The sequence below is a fragment of the Rattus rattus genome, chromosome 1, assembly GCF_011064425.1.
Source record: "Rattus rattus isolate New Zealand chromosome 1, Rrattus_CSIRO_v1, whole genome shotgun sequence".
Taxonomy (NCBI): domain Eukaryota; kingdom Metazoa; phylum Chordata; class Mammalia; order Rodentia; family Muridae; genus Rattus; species Rattus rattus.
In genome coordinates this window covers 124,780,281-124,803,619 of record NC_046154.1, presented here as the reverse complement: position 1 = coordinate 124,803,619, position 23,339 = coordinate 124,780,281, and the positions used below count along the sequence as shown (strand labels likewise).

The window sequence follows — 23,339 nt, the reverse complement described above, 5'->3', positions numbered from 1 at the left end:
CACTTTTATGTATGCATCTGTACAACACCTACCTTTAGGACCATCCATTGCTTATGACCATGTTTTGGGTAGGATTGCATTCTAGCCCTGTTTCAATGGCTTAAAGACATCAAAGACTGACTAGATGAATACATAGAGAATTGATGGATAGGTTTTACAGTTATCTGATAGTGTTAATGAAAGAGACTCTTGTTCTCTTACTGCATATCTGTCATTCTAAATGAGCATAAACAGCATTGTTCCAATATAACCTCAACCTATATTTAAGGTACATGAATGAAAGGTCCAAGCTTTCCTTTCTCAGATACTGAATGTTTCCTCATAACCCAAGCAGTCTACAGAGACAATGGTGATGCATTTGACTAGAATGGGCTATTTAACGCATGTGTAATGATTCAGAGAAGACAAATATTTTAAAATTTCTGCATATAAGGGTTATTAAAGTGTAGTGGTAAAAGTTCAGAATGTTTTCAAACTGGGATAAAAGTAATTGGTTTTACTATTGTATTAGAGATGATATGATTTTTTTTATGATGAAGCTCATCTCCAATTCTGCAACTAAAAACAAAAAGACTACAACATTAATAATCTGTTTGTTTGCTTGCTTGCTTGTTTGACTGGGTGGTTTTGAGACAGAATCTCTCTATACAGTTCTAGCTGTTCTGTGGTTCACTACATAAACCGTGATGCCCTCAAATTCACAAAGATCCTATTCCTGCCACTTGAGTGCTGGGATTAAAGATGTGTGTCACCATGACTGATCAACATTAACAGTCCTGTCTTTCAAGACGTGAACAATTTCATTGTGCTCCAAACCTCCAACGTGTTCTTATGGGGTTGGAGAGATGGCTCAGCTTTTAGTAGTACTTGCTGCTTTTCTGGAGGACCTGACTTTGGTTTTCATTCCCCATGTGGCAATTCTTAATTGTCTGTCACTGCAGTTCCAGGCAACTCAATGCTATCTTGTGCCTTCCTCAAACAACAGACACAAATGGACACATAGATGCAGGTAAAATTCCTCTGCACATAATACAAATGAGAATTAATCTAATGTCTTGTAATGAGCAGAAGTGTATAAACTAGATGATGGCAATCTCAAAATAGGTCAGTTTAGATCAAGGCAATTTCCTATAAGCTTTTTACAAATAGGCAAAAAAGATTAAATCGTCCATTAAAAATAAATGATTTAGAACATCTACAATATTTTAGAGGAAATGCGTAACATTCATATGAGAATATCTATATAAATTTTTTATAAAAAATTAAACAAATTACCACACATTTACTGGTATTACTGATTATATATAAAGTTCAAGATCCTGTGGTAATGTTTGCATGCTTGTACCTGTGACCCTTGATCTCTTTCCTAGGTTTTCTATCTCCAGGCTTGTCTCCCTTTATGATTTCTTTATTATTTCTATTTCCATTTTTAGATCATGGATGGTTTTGTTCAATTCCTTCACCTGTTTGATTGACAGTGTTGGTCTTCCTGTGTGGTTGCCATCCCCTTCGGTTCCTATACTCCTTGCCCTAACTCTCTATAGCAGTCCCTGACCTCCATGGTATGCTTTCATGTGGGTACCTGCAACTGTCTCAGTCAGCTGCCAGGTTGAGCCTCTCAGAGGACAGTCCATACTAGGCTCCTGTCTGCAAGCACAACATAGCATCAGTAACATTATCAGGAATTGGTGTTTGCCTATAAGATGGACCCCAAGTTGGCCCAGTCACTGGTCAACTATTCCTTTGATCTATGCTCCATTTTTGTCTCTGCATTTCTTTTAGATGGGTCAAAAATTTTGTAAGTTGGTTGTTGTCCCCATATCTCCACTAGGGTCCTGGCTGGTTACTGCAGATCATTTGTTCAGGTTCTAAATCCCCACTGTTGGGTACTTTGGTTAAGGTCACCGACATTAATTCTTGGAGCCTCTCCCATTGCAGGTCTCTGGGACTTCCTAGAGACTCCACCTGCTCCCACCCCCAACTGCTGCATATTTCAATTCATAATCCTGGCTCTCTAGTCCTGTGTCTCTTTCCATACCTCATTCTGTCGCCTATTCCCTTCCCTCTCCCCTCTCCCACTCAAATTCCTGCTTCCTCTGTCTCCCATGATTATTTTGTTCCCCTTCTAAGTGGGATTTAAGCATCCGCCCTGGGCCTTTCTTCTTGCTTAACTTCTTTGGGTTTGTGGTGTATATAATGAGCATTCTGTACTTTATGGCTAATATGCACTTATCAGTGAGTGTACACAATACCTATCCATTTGGATCTGGGTTACCTCACTCAAAATTAAATTTTCTAGTTACATACATTTGCCCAAAACATCTATGATGCACTTGTTTTTAATAGCTGAAGATTCTGTAAATGAACCACACTTTTTGTATCCATTCTTCAGGTGAAGGACATCTGGGTTGTTTCCAGTTTCTGGCTATGACAAGTAAGGCTGCTGCAAACATCATGGAGCACATGTCCTCATGATATGGTAGAGCATCTTTGAGGTATATGCCCAGGAGAAGTATAGCTGGGTCTTCAGTTAAAACCATTTCAAGTTCTCTGAGAACCTACTCTATTGATTTCCAGAGTGGTTGTACAAGCTTACTGTCCCTCCAGCAATGGAGGTGTGGTATACTTTCTCCACATCCTCAACAGCAAATGATGTCCTTTGAGTTTTTAGTATTAGCCATTCTGATTGGTGTAAAAAGGATTTCAGGCTTGTTTTTATTTGCATTTCCCTGATGATTAAGGGAAATTTAGTCGAACATTTCTTTAATTGCTTCTTGGCCATTTGAGATTCCTCTACTGAAAATTCTTTGTTGAGAGCTATACTCCATTTTATTTTATTTTATTTTATTTTATTCTATGTTATTTTGGGCTCTAAAACCTTTATCTTAAAAAAAAAAAAAAGCAAAGAAATAAAAGGAACCACCCCGGAACAGGGAAGGCTGGCAGTGAACCTGCCCCACCCCTGCCTATAGTTCTCCCAGGCTCCAGAGCCTTCTGCCACTAGCTCCACTGCTATTCCTGGGAGAGCAGTCAGCTAGCATCCTTCCCCACCTCTTGAGTAAGCCTGCTCCCCAGAATAATCAGGTACATATCTTAACTTCTGCTTCAGAGAAAGGAAGAGCCAGTGGAAATACTCAGCCCACTGACCCTCTGCCAGGCACTCTAAGCAAGCACACAGCAAGCCCAGATTTAGTGTGCTCAGTGTCCACCAAGGAGACAGCACATGCGATGTGCCAATTTAGTACCAGGGCCCAGGGACTACGTGGTGGAAGCAGGCAAGGCTGTCAGTGCATGTCCACACTGTTTCACACCACTCACTGCAGAGTGATTTTGCTTTGGTATGGGGTATCTGTCTAGGACATCGTTCATTTCATTTAGATGTTTCCAGTTTTGTCAAGTATAGGCTTTGAGTAAGACCTGATGGTTTTCTGAATTTCTTCAGTTTCTGTTCTGTTTCTCTTTTTATTTCTGACTTTCTAAATTTTGATACTGTCTTTGAGCCTTTTAGTTCGTTTGGCTAAGGATTTCTCTATCTTGTTGATTGTCTCAAAGAGCCAGCTTTTGGTTTTGTTGATTCATTGTGTTGTTCTCTTTGTACACAGTTGATTTCAGCCCGGAATTTGAATACTTCCTGCCATCTAATTTGCTTGGGTGTGTTAGCTTCTTTATGTTCTAGAATGTTCAGGTGTGCTGTTAAGTTATTAGTATGAGATCTCTCCAATTTATTTGTGAAGGCACTTACTTACTATGAATTTTCCCCTTAGCACTGCCTTCATTGAGTCCCATATATTTGTGTATGTTTTGCCTTCATTTTCATCAAAAATATTTACATGAGGAAAAAATCCCAAAAACCAAATGAAGTTTAGCAACATGATTTAGAAGCATGAAACTGGAAGAGAAAAAAAAGCAAAGCAAATAAATGTATTGAAAAGCAAGAATTAAAATTGGTCCCAGTGCTGAATAATTATAGGTAACTGATAAGTATTGAAAGTCAGAATTAATGTGTCCAAAGCATGAGTCCCCCATTGTTTAATCAATACAAAATGGTCAGCCTGAAACCATGAATTCACAACAATACTAAACATACTCAGAGAGCTATATATTTATATAGTCATACATATGTATATATGTATGAAACAAAACCAACCAAGTGAAAAGAGGTTTTCAACTTCAGAGTGAGTGGAGATGGGAAATGTAATTGATATGAGAGGTAAAAGGGAAATGGAATTGATATGAGAGGTAAAATAGGAGGGTTTTTAGGTGAAAAAGGGTAGGGGGAGTGTAATAACGACATTTTCTATAAAATTTTGAAATTATAAATAATATTTTAAAATCTGAAAATTATCACGGGATATTTTGTGGATGTCAATACATAAATTAATATTAATAATTAAATTCCAATTCAAAAAAATGAAAAGAGAGAATTGATTAAAGAAGAACAAAGTACGATGACTGACTTGACCAATCTGGAAATAATTATAGAAAAGTTAAGGCATCATGGTCATCAATATGAATATAAAGAATATGAATATCAAGCAAATACAACAGAAATCTGAGGCTTGTCATTTGATTTGTAACAATTGTGGCAGTACACTCAATGGGAAGTAGGAGTTATTAAGAAAGACCTTTACTGTGAGATAGCAACCCCTGTCCCTGAATTGATGCCATATCTTTCTGCTGGAGGTTTGTTCAATAAGTTCCCTCTCCATACTGTAGGGCATTTCACCTAGAGTAACCCCCTTTGAGTCCTGAGAGTTCCTCACTCTCCAGGTCTCTGGTATATTCTAGAGGGTCCTCCCAACCTCCTTCCTCCTGAGGTCACCTGTTTCCATTCTTTTTGCTGGCCATCAGGGCTTAGTCCTTTTCCCCGACCCAATACCAGATCATGTTTCCCTCTCCCACCATCCCCATCTCTTTTCCCTTTCCTGTCCCTCCCTCCTACCCCTCTTGTGGTTGCTTTCTTCTCCTTTCCAAGTGGAACTAAATCACATCACAAATAATAGTCTATAGCTAATTCCAGATCAGTTGACAGATAAAAATATGAAGCGATTCAGATTACACCTTGGATTGTTGACTTGGAGGGAGAGAGTGTGTTCACAGAATGGTCTTCCTTGTACCAACAGGAAAAGATAGATTAACATCTAGTTATATGGGCAAACAGCTATATATAGAATTCATTTAGGTAAATAAGTAAAATTACTTTCATGTCTGTGGAAAAATGCCTATCAGCACAAATAAAGTATATCAAACTTATAAATGTGTGCTACTTAGGCATATGATTTGTTCACTACATTTTGACTGTGTCAGAATAGTCAACAAAATGATGCTACTTTTGGCGCAGTACCAGAATAGATGCCTTGGGGAATGTAAAACTTAAGCAGCTCACTAACTGTCATAAAAAGAGCACAGTGACAAAGACAGAGTTAAAAATGAGTACATGATCATAACACATTGCCATAGTAAATGGTTCTGTTTTATTTGTCTTTTTTTAGCACAGATATGGGTGGCTTAGTGTGCAGAACCCAGGCATGTCTCCACCAAATTGGAAGAAGGACTTGGCACATTTTTCTACTCAGCACTGAAAAACAATCTATCTACATAACAATTATTAACGAGCAATCAAAATTTTGAGGGGAAAGGAACTTACATCAAACCTGATCCTGAAAATGCATGAAATATTTTAATTTGAGAATTCTTCTAAATCCCCTCTGTACAAATTTCCAATCTAAAACTTTCTCCTTGATCTACATTATTCTCTTTAACTATTGTTCAACTGTCTGCTCCTCCTAATAGACAAGATATTCCATTTTGGCAGCAAAGGTGGGAAGTATAACCCAGATTGCATTTCCAGATACTCCTTTGCATTTCCAGATACTCAGATATTGCATTTCAGGTCCTTCCTATACTTAGCTACTTGGGAAAAAGTTACACATTTTCTACATTAAAAGAATTGAGCCTTTTCTTCCATTTATATAATACTTATAGACATAGTAATATATTCGTATATGATACAATACATTATTATGTAGATATATTGTTGTGGTTGTTTTTACCTAAGATTTACTGTGGTGTTCAGGGTACCACTGACTCCAAATTGAAGCTCTACTCCTAAATAAGGAGACCCTTCCACACATCTCCTGAGAAATAGTTTCCTACACTTGGCTGATGTCACAGCTGTAAAGAATATCATCTTTCCTCTGTTCCAGACTTGCTTCTTTATATTCAGTCAGACAAAGCTGTACTTATATCAGCAGAAGGAAAATATGTTCTAGAAATGTGATTTGCTCTTGGTACTAACAGGAATCATCAATGCTTGCAAATTCTTATCTCATAATGCCAGTCCTTCAAGGTGATATTTCATCTAGCATCATGGCTTATTATTGAGAAAATATGAAGATGAAATATTATCATCTTATCACATCTTTTATTTAGCCCAAAATCAACTAAATGTTTCACCTCAGTTTTCAAATCCAACAGAAATTCCCAAAATGTATACAGATTTCACTTCCTTAACTTGATTAGAGAAACTTATGTTCTCATCAAAGTTTCATCCTGAAAGGGCTTAGCATGCGTCTAACTCCAATGATAATAAACATCAAAAGCATCAGATAGAATCATATGGATTTCAGTAAACTTTGGAAAAAGAAGGAGGCTGTAACTTAACACCATACTATAAACAAGTCAACATTTTAAAAGTCACTTAGTCATTGCTAGTCCTCAAAGATCTTGTAGAGCTAAGCCATCAAAATAATTTCCCATGTCCTTTGACTTCTCTACCATTTTCTCATGTGACATTTATATAAGAGAAGATGTGCCACATTTTACATATAGCCATAGGGATGTTTAGTCCAATTGAGTTCTAGCTGCTTTTCAAGAGGATCAATGCCTGTAATACAGATGGACTTCCCATAGGTCCTTCTAGTCTGCTATTGACATTTTTCAGTATACCATGTGAGACAATTAATATTGTAGTAAACACTAAGCCTCTATGTCCTTTACAAGCACATTAAAGATACAATTTTATTCAGATAAACATAGTATGTGTGTATGTATTTGTATATGTATATAGGCATATATCTATGTGTGAATATCATATCCATAATGTTATTCACATAAAACATGCAACTTACAACTAAAATTCCCAAACAAAAATCAACCACATCTTTGAAGTATCTGCTTAAGTTTATAGTATTTCTTTAAAATGTAAATACCTTCAAAGTAAGGCTACCTACAGCTCTGGTGAGGTAGATTTTGCATAATAGATTTTGCAGCCTAAAGTCATACTATAAAATATTTTCACAGTAAAAGTAGACATACAAGTGGATGAATCATAACAAATATTTTCTTTTTAAGTTTCTTATCATGTTGTTTCCTAAAGAACTAAAGTGAGGATGAAAAAAAGCATTAGAGCATCAGAAATAATTATCAGCATTTAGTTTCCATAACTAATGATATTACTTTAGTATGAATACTTTTCTTACTTCTGTCAGATGCCCAAAAGTTGGTTTTGCTGTTTGAATCATAAGTTCCTTGGTTAGTGGATCCAGTGCTATGGGAAAATGAGAAAAATAATAATATTATTTTAAAAATAATGAAAAAGCCAAAATTTGTTCATTCTTTATTATGTCAAAATAAATGACAAAATTGGATTTTCTTTAGTAATAAAACGAATTTATCTACTCATCCCAAATCACATATATAGAAAACCACATAATCTCATAAATTGGAGCATAAATGATTCACTCTAGTTGTCACAGTGTGCACAGCATAATCAAAATTATTATTCCTGATGTACACTTAGAAGAATCCTTTCCATTGCAGAGTTTGAAAATATTACGTTTTATTGTTTTAAAGCATGCCACGTTCCTAAGGTATAGGGAGGTGACCAGAAGTAAGAGAAAACATACAATTTATCTTTCAAATGTATGGCTTTATGAAAGTAAAACAAATTTATTTATAATTGTCCTACAAATAGAATAGAATATGTTGTCAATGAAAGTTAAAAGGAAGTATGATTATTGAAATTTGGCAAAGTCTAGATTCTAAAACATAAAAGAGGTTCCTGTGGGTAGCCACAGTAAAACAAGTTAATAAGTAATAGAAAAAAATTTCTACTTCTTTGGACATTTGAAAATTACAAATTAACTTTCTTACCCCAGTAAAAATAACTATCCCCAAGAACACAAACAACAAATGTTTATGGCAATGTAGGGAGAGAATAATCCTTTCCTACTACTGGTAAAGTCACTATGAAAATTAGAATGAAAGATTTACAAAAAAAGTAAAAAGTAATGTTAGAACTATCATATACCTATTATCTGTTATTTGACGAAGGATATATACAGGATATATATGTGCAGTATACATACATCATTTGCTGTATACTTTATAAAATCTAGGGAGTAGAATAAATCTAGACACCCATCAATAGATCAATTAATAAAGAAAATGAGGGACACACAATGGAACATTGTATTTAGCCATAAAGTGATGAGTAATTAACATCCCTGAGGAGTGAGCATTACATATTTTAAGTAGAAAAAGGTTATGTAATGAAATTACAGAGAGATTAATCATCTTTATTCTATCTAGGAAATATCAGAAAGTTCTATGTAAAATAAATAAAATTCATATACATTCAAGTCACAGGCAGTCGAGATATATTTGGACAGATCCACACTGGGGAAACTCAAAGGTAGTAGGGTTTGTAGCTCATTGAGCTACACAGATTCCATGCTTGTAATTGTAAACCTACTCAAAACCCCATGGCAAAGATGTCATAAGATCTGAGTGCAGAGACACACATTAATTCTGTTATTAAAATAAACTGACTTAAACCTGAGAAAAAAGATATTTTCAATAAAATTTATGGGATTCAAATAATTCTGTAGATCAACCACAATTGGTAGAATGTTTGGTATGCAAACATTAGGACTTGAGTTTAGTCCTCAGAAGAACTTTGAAATAGCAAGTTTAGTAGCACATTATAAACTCAGAACATGAGGGTAGAAACAGAAATGTCGCTGGGAATCATTGACTAGTCTGCCATGCTCAAGCCAAGACAATTGCAATTAGGAGACATGAAGTTCAAGAAAAAGGAAGATCAAAGTGTGGATGTGTCAGACATTCTTAGACGGAAAAACAAAAAATGCTTACAGGAGGAAATATTAAGACAGAGTGTGGAGCCTAAACTGAAGAAAAGGTCATCCAGAGACTGCATGACCTGGGGTATGCATACCATATACAAACACCAAACCCAGACAATACTGCGGATGCCAAGAAGTGCAAACTGACAGGAGACTGATAACAGCTGTCTCTTGAGATGCTCTGCCAGAGCTCGACAAATAGAGGCAGATGCTCAAAGCTAATCATTGAACTGAGAACTGAGAACCGGTCCCCGATAGAGGAGTTAGAGAAAGGACTGAAGGAGCTAAAGGGGTTTGCAACCCCATAGGAAGAACAACAATATCAACCAACCAGACCCTCCAGGGACTAAACCACTATCCCAAGAGAACACAGGGATGGACCTATGGTTTCATCTGCATACCTGGTCTCAATGGGAGGAGAGACCCTTGGTCCTGCAAAGGCTCAAAAGCTCGATGCCCCATTATTGTAGGAGAATGTCAGGGCAGGGAGGTAGGAGGGAGTGGGTGTGTGGGTGATGGAGCACCCTCATCGAAGCAGGGAGAGCGCAGATGGGATAGGGGGGTTAGGGATGGGAAACCGAGAAAGGGAATGAAGGTAATTAAATAAAATGTCCAATAAAAGAAAAAAATACAACAATAGCAGCAGCAACAACAACAAAGAAAACAGGTGAAGTAAAAATAGTTAACAACAAGAACGACAAAAACAAAATAATAAAGTTACAGAGTCTTAGGACATGGCCTAATAGAAACTGAATATGAAAACCAACAAAGATCAAGGCTTCTAGCTCTTTCCCTATCATTACTTGCTCCATCGCATTCTTCTTTCTTCTTCACCATGCAATGCGACCATCCCAAGTGCAGTCTCATACAATGTTATAATTCAAGAGAATTATCAGGAGCTCCTTTGTTAGAAATGATGCTGAGCTTTTCCACACCAATAAAATTGTTTATATTGCATTAGATGAAGGCATAGGCTTAGACTATTTAAATCTCTGAATAAACTTTCTAGGTCTTTAAGATGAAGAGATAAAATTTTCTGAAATAAGAAAAAAATAGAGATAATTCGGATTTGTTCATGAATATTAAATCACTAAATGCCACCCTACAGGATTCTTGTGGTATTATGTGATTATCAGAGGATTTTTAAAGTAAGTGAATTATTTATCTACATACTGTATTTAATCCTGTCACAATTTGACAAATGATAACTCGGCCTCTCAGGAAAACCAAACAAGTAGCCTCGTCAGGATTTAGTCAGAGAATATCTAACTTGATATAAAGTTAAAGTAGATGCTTTAGCAAAATTTAGATACTGTTTCTGTTATTGTGAATTAACATAAGACAACAAAAGTTGCATAAACTTTGTCTTGGTTCTGTGGTTTGTTGCCTAATCTAAACAGAAATATTGTTTGTCATAATTTAGGCTACCTATATTATACATAATTTTTCTTATATGCCAACTTTCCTATACCTATATCATAATATTACATTTAATAATTTAGAAAATGAAATCAAGTATATCAGAAAAAGGTCTCCAAATGAAGAATAGAATACTAATTGTATAATGGCCAGATTAACATATTAAGTATTCTGAATAACAATCCACTTTCATTTCATTCTAGCTCTACTCATTGGAAAGACAGAAGTCAAAGTGCACAAAACACATTTCTGCGCTTCAGTTGATTCTGGTACATGGGATTTTCACTCCATTTCTAACATTTAATGGGCAGGGATGGGTGCAGAAATATCAGGTGATTCCATTTCAGTAATTATGGTAGTCATAAGAGAATTATTGTTTCCTCTCCTTTGTACTCGTAGAAAGTCCTGAGGAGGAACAGCTGGAAAAGTAATGTCAGATTGATCTGCAGGATGTAATTCAAAGGGTCCTGCTGTTAGCCGATTTCCCCAAAGAAGAATGCCCTCAAGAGTTGACAGATTTTCATGAGCGTGTGTATGTGGAGCTTTAAAGCTCACTAGCTGTGAAAGAAATGGCCTATATCTGAGCTCGCTCTACAAAACAGTAACAGTTTCTGGGAAGAGATACATGATGCTTCTCTTTCATTCTAAAATTGAAATGAAATTTGTAAAGTTTTGGATATTAAACTAAACTTACATTTGTGGGATGAAATTGATAAACTATAGAATACATAAAAAGTACAAAACACACACACACAAACACACACACACACACACACACAAACAGTATGCAACTACAGCAAATTCTATGACTGGTTTTAAGACTAGCTAATATTTTTCTGTCCTTGTCAAGTAGGAGCAGAAGTACTATCACTATGGTTCATAGAACAGAAAACTATTATCATCTACTATATATGATAGAACATATAGTCTTTTGTACAGAATTAATTTGTGTCTCTTTAAAATACTTTGTAAAACTCACAGGCTAAAAACAGTTAAGGCAGTGAGAGCATTACACAATATAACTCACAGTTTTTTTGTGATTTTTCTGGTGCTTATATTTCCGAATTTTTTTATTTCCTCTAAATATTTAAATTTATTGTCATAGATAATTATAATAGCCTGTTTTGGTTTCTAAAAGCCACCACCTGCATGCTTTTATCATATTCATATAAGAAATAAATCATTTCTCTTCTTCTGTGTAAACTTCCTTACTAGTCTTATCAACTTCATTTTTCTTTTCAGTTACCTTGCTACTTTAATAATACTTTCTGCTGTTGGACTGACTCCAAATGGCAAATTATGTTTTGTTAATTTTGATGATTACTTTATTCCTTGAAACTCATTTCCTGAAAATCTACTCTTTCCTCATACAATATATCCTGATTATATTTCCTCTCAGTTTGATCCCAACTTCCCTCTGATCTAAATTCAGAACTTTTCTTTCTCTTATTAGAAAAGAATATAATAACATCAAAGCATAACAAAATAAAATGTAGTAAGATAAACCAAAAACCATCATATCATAGTTGCACAAGACAAAACAACAAAAGCAAAAGAGCTCAAGGAAAGAAAGGTAAAAGAATCATAGACCCACTCATTCATGAGTTCTATGAAAGTACTAAACAGAGAGGTATCGTATATGTGCAGAGGACCTGGTAAAGATCTATGTAGGCCCTGTGCTTGCTGCTTTAGTCTCTGAATTCTTATGAGCTTTCCTTGGTCGATTTAGAGGGCCTTGTTCTACTGGAGACGTCTATCTCCTTTAACTATTGCACTCTGTCTGCCTCCTATTCCATGGGGTTTTCTAAGCTCTAATGGTAGGGATTTGATGGGAGCTCTGTGTTCCAAGCCCTTTCCTCTCCTCTCCCCTCCTCTCCCCATCCCTTGCTCCATCCCACTCCTTCCTTCCCCCTCTCATCCCCTCCCTTCCTCTTTCCTCTCCCTCTCCCCTCCCCATCCTCCCTTCCCCCCTCTCTCTTTATGTTTGTGCAACTCATTTCAAATATTATGACACTGATGATAACCTATTGTTTTCATTTCTTGTATTTTATCATTTCTAAGATTCTCTACAAACATAATGTCATTTATTACAATCAATAAATTTTGATATAGAATAAGTGTATTCACTTAAATATAAATTCTTTACAATTTCCTCTGTATGTATTGTTAATCCATGGGTCCTTCAAGACAATTTTTCTTTGTTGTAATATAATTGAATTTTTTTCTTTTCTTTTTTTCGGAGCTGGGGACCGAACTCAGGGCCTTGCGCTTGCTAGGCAAGCGCTCTGCCACTGAACTATTTCCCCGACCCCTATAATTGAATTTTTATGTTCTCTGTTTTGTCAGGATTAACTGTAGGACACATTCTTGTGACTCATCCTCTAAAATATGATGAAATGTGATAGAAAAAAAAACAATATGTGTTCTGCCTTATAAAATTTCTTCAAACTTACATACTACTATTGATATTTTTTACTTTGATATCACATTTGTTCATAAAACTCCCCCACTTAAAATGCACAACGTGTTAGTGTTTAACATATTCATCAGTGAGTTCCAGGAAATTTGTATCAATGAAGACAATATGCCTATGAGCCCTATCTCTCCATTTCCAGTACCACACATACTTGTAAACACTCACTCATTTTGCATCTTTACAAATTTTTACATTTTGTACAATTTTCCATTCTTAACATAATTTGTAACATTTGTACCTGGGATTTTTGGCATAATTTTTAATGTTTTTTTTTCAACTAAGTTTATAGGATAAGTCAGTACTTCATTATTCATGATGGATGGGTAACTTATAGAATATGGTATATTGTATTTTCTTTATTCATTCATCACTTGATTGACATTTAGTTGTTCCCCATTTGAAGCTATTACACATATGTATAATGTGGTTTTGAACATAAAAACTGTATAGATATCTGTTTTAAACCTGTTGTATATATGTAGAAATAGAAATGCAATGACATGGGAAAACTCATGGTTTTCTCTTTGAGAACTCCAAAACTATCTTCTAAACAACCATTTTGCATCCTTACCAGTTATGCTTAAAGATTCTATACTTTTCTTGTGCTGACTAGTGTAAAATAACCCATACTCTTTTCACTATAAAGTCGAAATGGTATCACACTGTTGTTTAAACTTGCATTTAAAAGGCTTGTTTTAAAGCACTTATATGTCTGCCCGTACATGCTGATATAGGCGTTATTTGTTTCCCAAGGACAAAGAGAATAGGATCCTCTACAGATGAGTTGCAGGCAGCTGTGAGCTGTCCAATGTAGGTACTGGAAACTGAACTTGAGTCCCTTAAAAGAGCAGTATATACTTTTAATCCCGGAACTATCTCTCCAGATCCATGGCTCTCATATAAAACTTGATAAAATAAAGGCAAACTTCTTTAGGAAAAAGCTGGCTTTATTAGTGAAAGGCAACACATCTCTATATACCAGGCCCAAATAAGTTAATAATAATTTAAGGGTTTTTTTTTTTTTTTTTTTATTCTGTGACTAGTCCGCATTAGTTTTTCTGTTTTATTTTTTAATTTTTTTCAAGAGTTTTCTTTGAAACATATTTTTAAGGTAGGCATAGTGGCACACACCTTTAATTCCAGCACATGAGAGTCAGAGGAAGGTTGATCTGTAATGAGTTCGAGGCCAGACTATTCTACATAGTGAATTCAGGACAACCAGAGGTATGTATTGCGACAACCTCAAACAGCAGCAAACAAAACCCAAATGAGATGTATGGTTGATTGGTCAGTCGGTTGGATGGTTGGTTGGTTGGGTTGATTGGTTGGTTTTTTTTGCTTGCTTGCTGCTTGCTTGCTTGCTTGCTTGCTTGCTTGCTGCTGGCTGGCTTGCTTGCTTGCTGCTGGCTGGCTTGCTTGCTTGCTTGCTTGCTTAAAAGCTTTGGCATAGTTATTGAAAGTCAGTAGAAGGAACCAGTTTTATAATAAAAAGCTGAGGTGTGAAAAATAACAGGTTCCCTAAGACATGCCATAGGCTATGAATTGAGTTTGCTATTCTGAGAAAATTCATAATATTGAGATTCAAAATAAAAACTGGGGTGAAGAACCCTGAGACGGTGAACTGGGAGGGGAGAAACATTTTGGGTGTAGATAATTAATTTTCAAAAAGACTTAAAAACAAAAATATGAGCTAGATCCCAAGACTATGCAAACAAATTTCATGACTAGTGTTGTATACAACTCTTTAAAAAAAACACCTACTCCTGAGCATGTAACCTGCCATGAAGTGTACTTGCTACACCCAGTGTCATTCCACTATTGATTTTTTTTTCTCCTAGCAGCGACCAATTGAAAATGGCTTCTTGGTTAGGGTTGGACTTTGTGTTCATTTTCTCTTCTTGGTGCTAGAGTTTTTGTCTGGTTTAACTTATACTGATCTTGTGTGGGATGTGACAGTCCTTGTTTGTTTATACTTGCATTATATTTGTTGTGTTTAGAAGACATTTACTCCTGGGAGTCATCCACTACCTCTGGCTCCAATGAGCTGCCTACCTGTCTTACAAATAGATCCCAGAGCCTTGCAGGGAGAGGTATCATTCATATATCCCATTTAGGGCTGAGTGTTCCAACCTTACTCTGTGCAAATAATCTAGTTATGAGTCTCTATGTGAAATCCCATAGGCAGCAAGAGAAAAACTTCTCTGATGAAATCTCCAGTTTTATCAAGGTGGTAATTTAAATGGTTGATACTACACTGCCAGTTGATATCACTTAAGCTACAATAAATTCAGAAACCAACCTCTACTCTTGGGATAGAATCTACCTTGATGTAGTGCTTTGTAAATGATGTGCAATTTAATTTTTGAGCCACTATTGAGAACACTTACACTTGTTCACACAAATATTGACTTAAAATTTCTTATTATCATCACATGGCTTTAGTAATGATTGCAACAAATAATGACTTTTGAAACACACATTAAACTTTCACTATTTTTAGTTAACCCTATTATTTCTCCCAATGTTACCTATATCTTTTGGTGTCATTAAACAATTGCCCCATTTTTTTTTCTCAAAAGTCATCCTTTAAAAAAAATGCTTTGCAGCTGGTGGGTATTATGATACACATATAAATAAGTTTTTTTTTAATTTTTTCTTTCAGAAACTCAACAAAATCTTTTAATGTTTGTCTTGAAGTTGGGCATTAAAGTTGAAGCACTGTCAGTATCTCCAGTAAGTACAAGTTTGCATCATGGCAAAGACTGCTTTCCAAACCTGTTCTAGAACTAAGTGAAAAACGTCTATATAGGCAAGTTAAATACTTCAAAATTGTCAAAGACTATCCTAGGTTTCATATACAATTACTCCTGGATTGCTGAAAGTATGTAATAATTTTCAATTAACTGTATTTATATAATTTTTTATATAATTATAATGTATATATCATACTTTTATTATGAAACCGTATTTGGAGATTATATTTAAGAAACAAAGTTTATTTCTATCTTTCTGGTTATTTTTAACTTACATTCCAGTCATTGCCCACCCCTATCAGTCCTATCTCCCATAGCTCTTCCCATTCCTCCTTACCCTTGCCTCTGATAGGATGCTTTCCCCACACCAGGCCTCTGCCTTCCTTGGGACCTCAAGTCTCTTGAGGATTAAGCACATCTTTTCCCACTAAGGCCTGAACAAGCAGATCTCTGCTATACATGTGCTAGGGCTCTCTGACTGGCCTGTGTATGTTCCTGGTTGGTGGCTCAGTCTCTGGGAGCTCCCTAGAGTTTGGGTAATCTGAGACTGTTGTTTTTGTTTTTGTTTTTGTTTTTGTTTTTTTGGCAGTTCTGTAACTTTATTTGACATTCAGCAGTTAGTTCTCATCCACATTGACCGTCTGTAGATTTTTGAATGTGGTAACAGGCACGTAAGTTACCAGTGTGTAGAGCTTGTTTGGTGAATCCTCATCCTCACTACGCTTTCTGGACAAACGTACTCGGATGCGGTACGGAACATTCCTTATTCCTTTGGCCCAGATGGCTTTATTGAGCCTGGTGTCTATGCGCACATCTGGAGTTCTCATCTCCTTCATGGCAAATTTCCAAATTTCTTTGAGTGCCCGAGGAGCACGCTTCTTGAAGCCCACTCCATGGATGCGCTTGTGAATGTTGATGGTGTATTCTCGGGTCACCACCTCGTTAATGGCAGAACGGCCCTTCTTCTTCTCGCCACCCTTCTTTGCGGGAGCCATTCTGCCGGGCCCAAGTTGGAAAGGAAGGGCGCGAGGGATTGTGGGATGGAAAGTCCGACTGTTGGTCTTCTTATGTGGTCACTCTCCCCTTCAGCTTCTTCAAACAATCCCCTCATTTTTCCATAGGGGTCTCAGACTTCAATTGAGTGTATCTGTTTCTGCCTAAGTCAGCTGCTAGTCAGCTGCTAGTAGAACTTCAGGCTCTGATCCGTAAGCACATCATAGAATCAGTAATAGTGTCAGGCCTTGTGCCCTCCCATGAAATGGATTCTAAGTTGGGCTGGCCATTGGACTGCCTTTCCTTCAGTCTCTTCTCCAATTTTGTCCCTGTTGTTCGTTTACAGGAATAGTTCTGGGTCAGAAATTTTGACTGTGCATTCTATTGGTGGTAGTTACTGCAAGTTGCAATGATCTATTCTATCCCTGGCTAGAACTGTGAAATTTACTTTAGAATTTTTTTTGTCAAAGTCTGCCTTCTTTGTCTTGAAGCTACATCGTGTGTGTGTGTGTGTGTGTGTGTGTGTGTGTGTGTGTGTGTGTGTGTGTACGCACATTGCATTTTGAGGTCTGAGAGCTGCACTAACTTCTAAGTATAGAAACTTGAATTTAAAAATGCAGATCGGCACATTGTCCATTTAGCAGAACAATAAAAGTAGCTCATTCTTGGAGGCTGTAAACTTCCAACAATATTCTTCGTCAGATTTATAGTATCAGGCATGTGACTCCTCACATGGAATTATATATATATATGTGTGTGTGTGTGTGTGTGTGTGTGTGTGTGTGTGTGTGTGTGTGTGTGTTGCATCATTAAAAGAACAGATTAAAACCAAACAAAAATGATTTATCTCTATTAAAGGTTTTCTTTGATTTTAATAGGATTTATGTCTATATATGTTGTTTTGTTTGCTCATGTGACATTTTATACTTTTTCGTACTTTTAATATCTCATATAGTTTCTGCTGCTAAGAAGCTCTAAATATGTATTTTGCCTTTTTAAAATCTACTATTATTGAGTGTGCTTATGACTTGAGGGAGGGCACATTTATACTGAGGTTTACATCTGGAGGTCAGGGTACAACTTTAGGGAAATGTTTCCCTTTCACTTTACATGGTTCCCAACTGAACAAAAGTTTTCAGGTTTGTATGACAAGTGCCTCTTTAACCCCTAAGCCATATTTCTTGCTCTTCTTTATTTTACTATTTTCTTCCTATTTGTTCAGTGTATATTTACCTTTTTATTATTCACATTTTATTATTTAGCACTATTTTGCTTTTTACTTCATATTTATAAATGCCAGCACTCATTTTTTTATTATATAAATTAACAGGTTTCATTAAGATAGTTTAAAAATACTCCCCCTTCAAATTAAAACATCCATTGTTGTTGCAATATTCTCCTGTTTACTCACTAAAAACATCCAGATTTTATTCAGATATAAACATAAAGATCCTTTTTAAGATACCTTATGTAGATTATGCACATTAAATTTTGTAGTGTTTCCTATTATCTTCAAGAAATGTTAGTTCCCTAAGTCAGTGCTATAGCAGATCCTGGGTGCTAATGACATTGTTTGATTCATGGTCTCTTTCTCTTTTGGCAAACATAATCTCACTGCTCATTGCAGACTCAAGAAAAGTGTCACAGATTCACTTGGTAAGTATTTAGAATTTTTTTACTAGTTTTGAACGTAAAACTGTCAGAAGTATTTGGTATGTTTGTTGATGTATGTGAATATGTATGTATGTGACACTGTGTGTGTGTGTGTGTGTGTGTGTGTGTGTGTGTGTGTGGTATGGTGTGGTGTGTTTGAGAGACAGAAAGATAGACAGACAGAAGTTCGGTAGGGAGAGACTGATTTTAAAGTTTCATAATATTATACTTAGTTATTTGATCTGAATAATACATGGTTATCTACTTAATTTTCAGCCACATAAAGAACAGAATACAATAACCATTTATTTTAGTGACTTATTCTAACTTTTATAGCCTTATTAGCAAGAAGTTTATATGAATAACAAAATCTTCCATGGCAAAAATTATATTCATTCTTGCTCATGAGCAGGAATCATAAAGGTCTACCTATGCTACCTTGAAAGGAGTTTAGAAAAGTATAGGAGAAAAGCTCTCAAAGATAGGATTCAAAAATGCAATATTAGTCATATACGTGCCTTTTTCAGACACAAAAACAAAGGATTATACCCACATATAATATATTCATAATGTGAAAGGTCATATATCCTTGTTCTGGTAGTGCTTATTTGATAGAGATATCTGAAATTTTAGCATTATATATAACTTTCAGAGTTTAAAATAGGACAAATCAAGGCAATCTGGATGAATGACCTATAGGTATCAAGTAGGGCACAGTGGCTATCAAGGTTCTCAATGTGTTCTAAAACCAGCAGTATCAGTTCTTAGTATCTCCAGGGTATTGCAGTATTAGAACCACAGTACAGCAAGTCTGAAACCAAATGTTGCTTCCATTGCTTAGTACCTGCAAAGGTCACGGAGTAGTCAATAAACCTGTCTTTTTTTACCTATACTGCGTAGCTTCTATAGTTCCACAGTCCCTCAAGAAAGAGAAAGATATGAGTTCTATGTACACTAACAAGTCATCTGGAAATGTACACATTGTGCAGCTCTATATTTATTATAAAACAGATTCTCACCTTAAACAACATATCCTAGTAATCATGGTAGCATTTGCTTGTTATCTGAGAGTGAGGGAAAGATGAGAAAATTATTAGTCTAAGTTCAGTCTGGGCTATGTATAAGGCTCCAGGTCATTTTGAACATTAAACTGTAAACTTCACAAAAAATGTAAAGAAGGAGAAGAGGAGGAGGAGGAGGAGGAGGGAAAAAGAGAGGAGGGAAAAAAGAAAGAAAGTCTGACAGAGGGGAGGGAGTGAAGAAGGGAAGGAAAGGGTAGGAGGGAAGGAGGGGGAAAAGAGAAAGAAAGAAAGAGAAAGAGAGAGTGTGAGAGAGAATTAAGGAAGAAAGAAAGAAAGAAAGAAAGAAAGAAAGAAAGAAAGAAAGAAAGAAAGAAAGAAAGAAAGAAATTAAGACAGAGAAAATGAAGGAAGGGAAGGAGGGATGGATGCATAGATGCAGGGAGTAAGAGACAAGGTGGAAAGTAATGAAGATAGGAAGATAGATTGGTTGCACTAACCAAATAAGTAATTGAGATAAAACTCTGAACACTCTATGGCACCGACTGGACATATTTCTATGACTAAACCGTTGGACAGGCCAGGAGCAAAATCTAGTGACTCAAATGACCAAATAAAGGCAAGGCCTCCTCAGAGGTCAGTGCCTTCCTCCAGTCAAGCCATGAGTGATGCTATTCAGACATGAAGAAAAGCAGTTCTTGGGAAATGCATCTTGGGAAAGACCAGCATGAGCTTGACTACCTCCTGATAACACCAGGTTCCTGGATGCCAACGTTAATGGGGAGTAGTAACACATCAAATTCTTAAATATGTCTTTAAAAAAAGAAAATCAGAAAATCTCAGTTGGAAGGAGAAAAAATTTTTCTGCTTACTGGACATTTTTTAAACATTTTATTACCACAAATGTAATATGAATTTACTTCTAATCAACAAGAAGATTGTGTATAAAATGAATGGTATTCTAAAATTTCCATTTGGTTAAAACAATAAGAAAGAAGTGTATCATCAGAGATCTCCTCTTGTTTTGAATAAAATATTACCTATTCATAAGCAAGAAGTTTCTTTAGAGTTCTAACTACTTCATCTAAGTTTTGAAAAAAAAATTACTTGAGTGTCATTAAAACAGTATTCATTCCTGCTGAGATCGTCACAGTAGAAAGATTCAATACAGACATTTGAAAGGGAACTTAGAAAGTATACATGAATACAAACAGTGGCTGCAATAATGATGCTTAAAGTTTTTTTTTTTTTATTATTAACTTGAGTATTTCTTATATACATTTTTAATGTTATTCCCTTTCCGGTTTCCGGCAAACATCCCCCCCCCTCCCCTTCCTTATGGGTGTTCCCTCCCAACCCTCCCCCATTGCTGCCCCTCCCCAACAGTCTAGTTCACTAGGGGTTCAGTCTTAGCAGGACCCAGGGCTTCCCCTTCCACTGGTGCTCTTACATGGATGCTTAAAGTTTTAAAGGAGCATGTCTGATTCCAGTATAAAAGACTGCAAACACCAAATAATATGTTATTAATGTGTGTTATATACTGACAAATGACATTGACAACAGTACAGTTTGTTGATTTAATGTGGATTAAACTTGTGTGTGTGTGTGTGTGTGTATGTGTGTGAGTGTGTGTGTGTGTGTGTGTGTGTGTGTGTCTGTGTCTGTGTGTCTGTGCGTCTGTGTGTCTGTGAAATATGATACATTTAAAATATCTTTTCAGGTTATCCCTGCCTGTGAAAGTCAGTGCAAAACTGTGCTGGTAGCCTATAAAACAAGATGGAAATTAAACATGGCCTTAAGTGAACTGTTATTGGATTTTTTTTTTTTATGTTTCTGAAAACTAAGGACATTGTGCTTCAATTTCAACAAGTAGAGACTTCTTAACAAAGCAAGTGGAAGGAGCAATCTATGATTAAACCACTCATCAACTCATAGTCGAAGATAATGTTTTTCCTCTCTGTTCCTTTGCACACACTATGTTTTTACAACTTTCTCATTATATTCATATATGTTAAAAGAAAAAATTCAACCCAAACTTTCTTAAATAGTAAATAGTTACTGATACATACTGTTCTACAAAAAAATGTGGTTTTTAAAGTTTGTTGGTTTACTACTGCATTTTATATCAGTACAAAGGAAAGCTTCCAAGGGATTTAAAAGTAATTAGAACTAGGTCACATATCATTTCCTAAGCTAATTATTAACAAGGAACGAAAGACCCTTCATACCTTCAGAGATATGTGTCAGTATAACTGTATCAGATGATATGGGTATTTTGAGTTATGGAAGATAAAACTGGTATTCGGAGTTCAATATTAATACTTATTTCCATAATCTTCAAATTCACCCATATTAACTTCCTACCAAATAGGACCTAAGCTGTTACTATATTTAACCCACCTGGACACTATTTTGAAATTTGTGTGTTATGAATTCGGCCCCCTTTGGTACTTTCAACTGTGGTGAAATATGCATTGTTTGTTGTATAACCGATCGAGGCCAGGAAAACACCACATCTGAAAAGTCAACATTAGGGAAGGGCATGATGTTGATTAACACACTTTCACGAGTTCCCAGCACATATCAGACTCAATGACACATCGAGGAGGAGGGCGTCTTGCTCACCCAACAAGCTATCCTAAGCATCTGGCATCCTTGACAAAACCACTGCTCTTCTTTTTTCCATTTGTATATCTAAGATGGATACACATTCCTTTTTATTTTGGACGGAACAAGCCTTCAGTCCTTATTTTCCACTTTAGTATAAAGTTAGAAAGTCAACTATCCCTTTGAAAATGAAATATTCTAGGGTCTTATCTAGGATACTATGTTTATTTCAATGTAGTTATAACTTCAATAGGATTCCTATGTATTTATGTATTTACTTTGAGGTATTTGTTTAGCTTTCTGAATGAAAAAACATATTCATAAATAGATTTTGAGTGTATAAATTTCTAGTGCCACTGCAAGCTTTTATGGAATAACTTCGCCCAGGTTCACAAATTAATGGCTATAAAATGATACATTAAACCTAACTTATGGCTAAGTCCTCCAGGCTACATTTCAGGATCTTCTTTAAAGAGAAAGACTCATTTGTCAGAAACCATATACGGGTGCTTTTTGAAAAACACAAAGCTCAAAAGCACTTTCTGAGACAAATTCATTAAATTAAAGTTCCAAGGACTAGTAATGTAGTTTAGTTATGCTTTCAAAAGCAATATATAGTGAAAGCAACCCTTTCTTTTGCCAGGCTTATTTTGAAAGTACAGTTACCTGTTTCCTAATCTTATTTAATAATCTTTCTACCATTCTGCTTCTCAATATATCAGACATTGACTTCAGATTATAGCACATTTTTTATAATATGAAGAACCAAATTACCAGTCTTTCAATTTGTGTAGCAATGAGTGTGAGAAAAGCATCTATAAATAAACTTTTATTTACTGATGGCACCATGAGAGGCTTAACTATGTCCCTTTCTTGAAAATTCTTAATAGTAGCTACAAAAATAATCAATGTTTTTAATATCCTGATATTTTTTTCCAAGATCTAAAGCCTTTCTTTTGTTTTTAAATATGCCTATAATATAACTAGACGCTGCATTGAATGTTCAGGAGTTTTCTACTCAAGAATGGCAGTCTTTCAACAACTAAATGTTACATGTCACAGAGTACCAATTGCGCAATGTAATTCAGGGCTCAGTTTCTCAATGGTGTTCTGAATAAGAGACGAGGAAAACTATATCTGGTTGATTTAGGTGCAAAAGTAGCTAAGTTGTATGGGCAATTAATTAGCAGTTTGCAGGGTTGGTAGGAATACTATATTCACTCTGAGACAAAAGTTAAAGGGATTAGGGTTCTACTCAGATCTTGCTATAGAA

The 23,339-nt window shown here is 35.8% G+C and overlaps 2 protein-coding genes across 2 annotated transcripts in view; both read right to left on the bottom strand.

Moving 5' to 3' along the window:
• The window catches only part of Cnbd1 (cyclic nucleotide binding domain containing 1), a 320,853-nt gene that overhangs the window by 23,667 nt on the left and 273,847 nt on the right, over positions 1-23,339 (bottom strand). Inside the window, exon 11 of the mRNA XM_032890379.1 lies at positions 7,482-7,549. Within this exon, the coding sequence (XP_032746270.1) occupies positions 7,482-7,549 (68 nt within the window). The remainder of the gene's footprint in view (positions 1-7,481; positions 7,550-23,339) is intronic.
• Positions 16,412-16,839, bottom strand: LOC116889235 (60S ribosomal protein L31-like). Its single transcript, XM_032890389.1, has one exon. It carries the CDS (start codon positions 16,787-16,789, stop codon positions 16,412-16,414), a length of 378 nt encoding a protein of 125 aa, XP_032746280.1. The 5' UTR covers positions 16,790-16,839.

Excerpts from the sequence above, each read along its gene's own strand:
- LOC116889235 (XM_032890389.1), bottom strand. The coding sequence starts at position 16,789 with ATGGCTCCCGCAAAGAAGGGTGGCGAGAAGAAGAAGGGCCGTTCTGCC.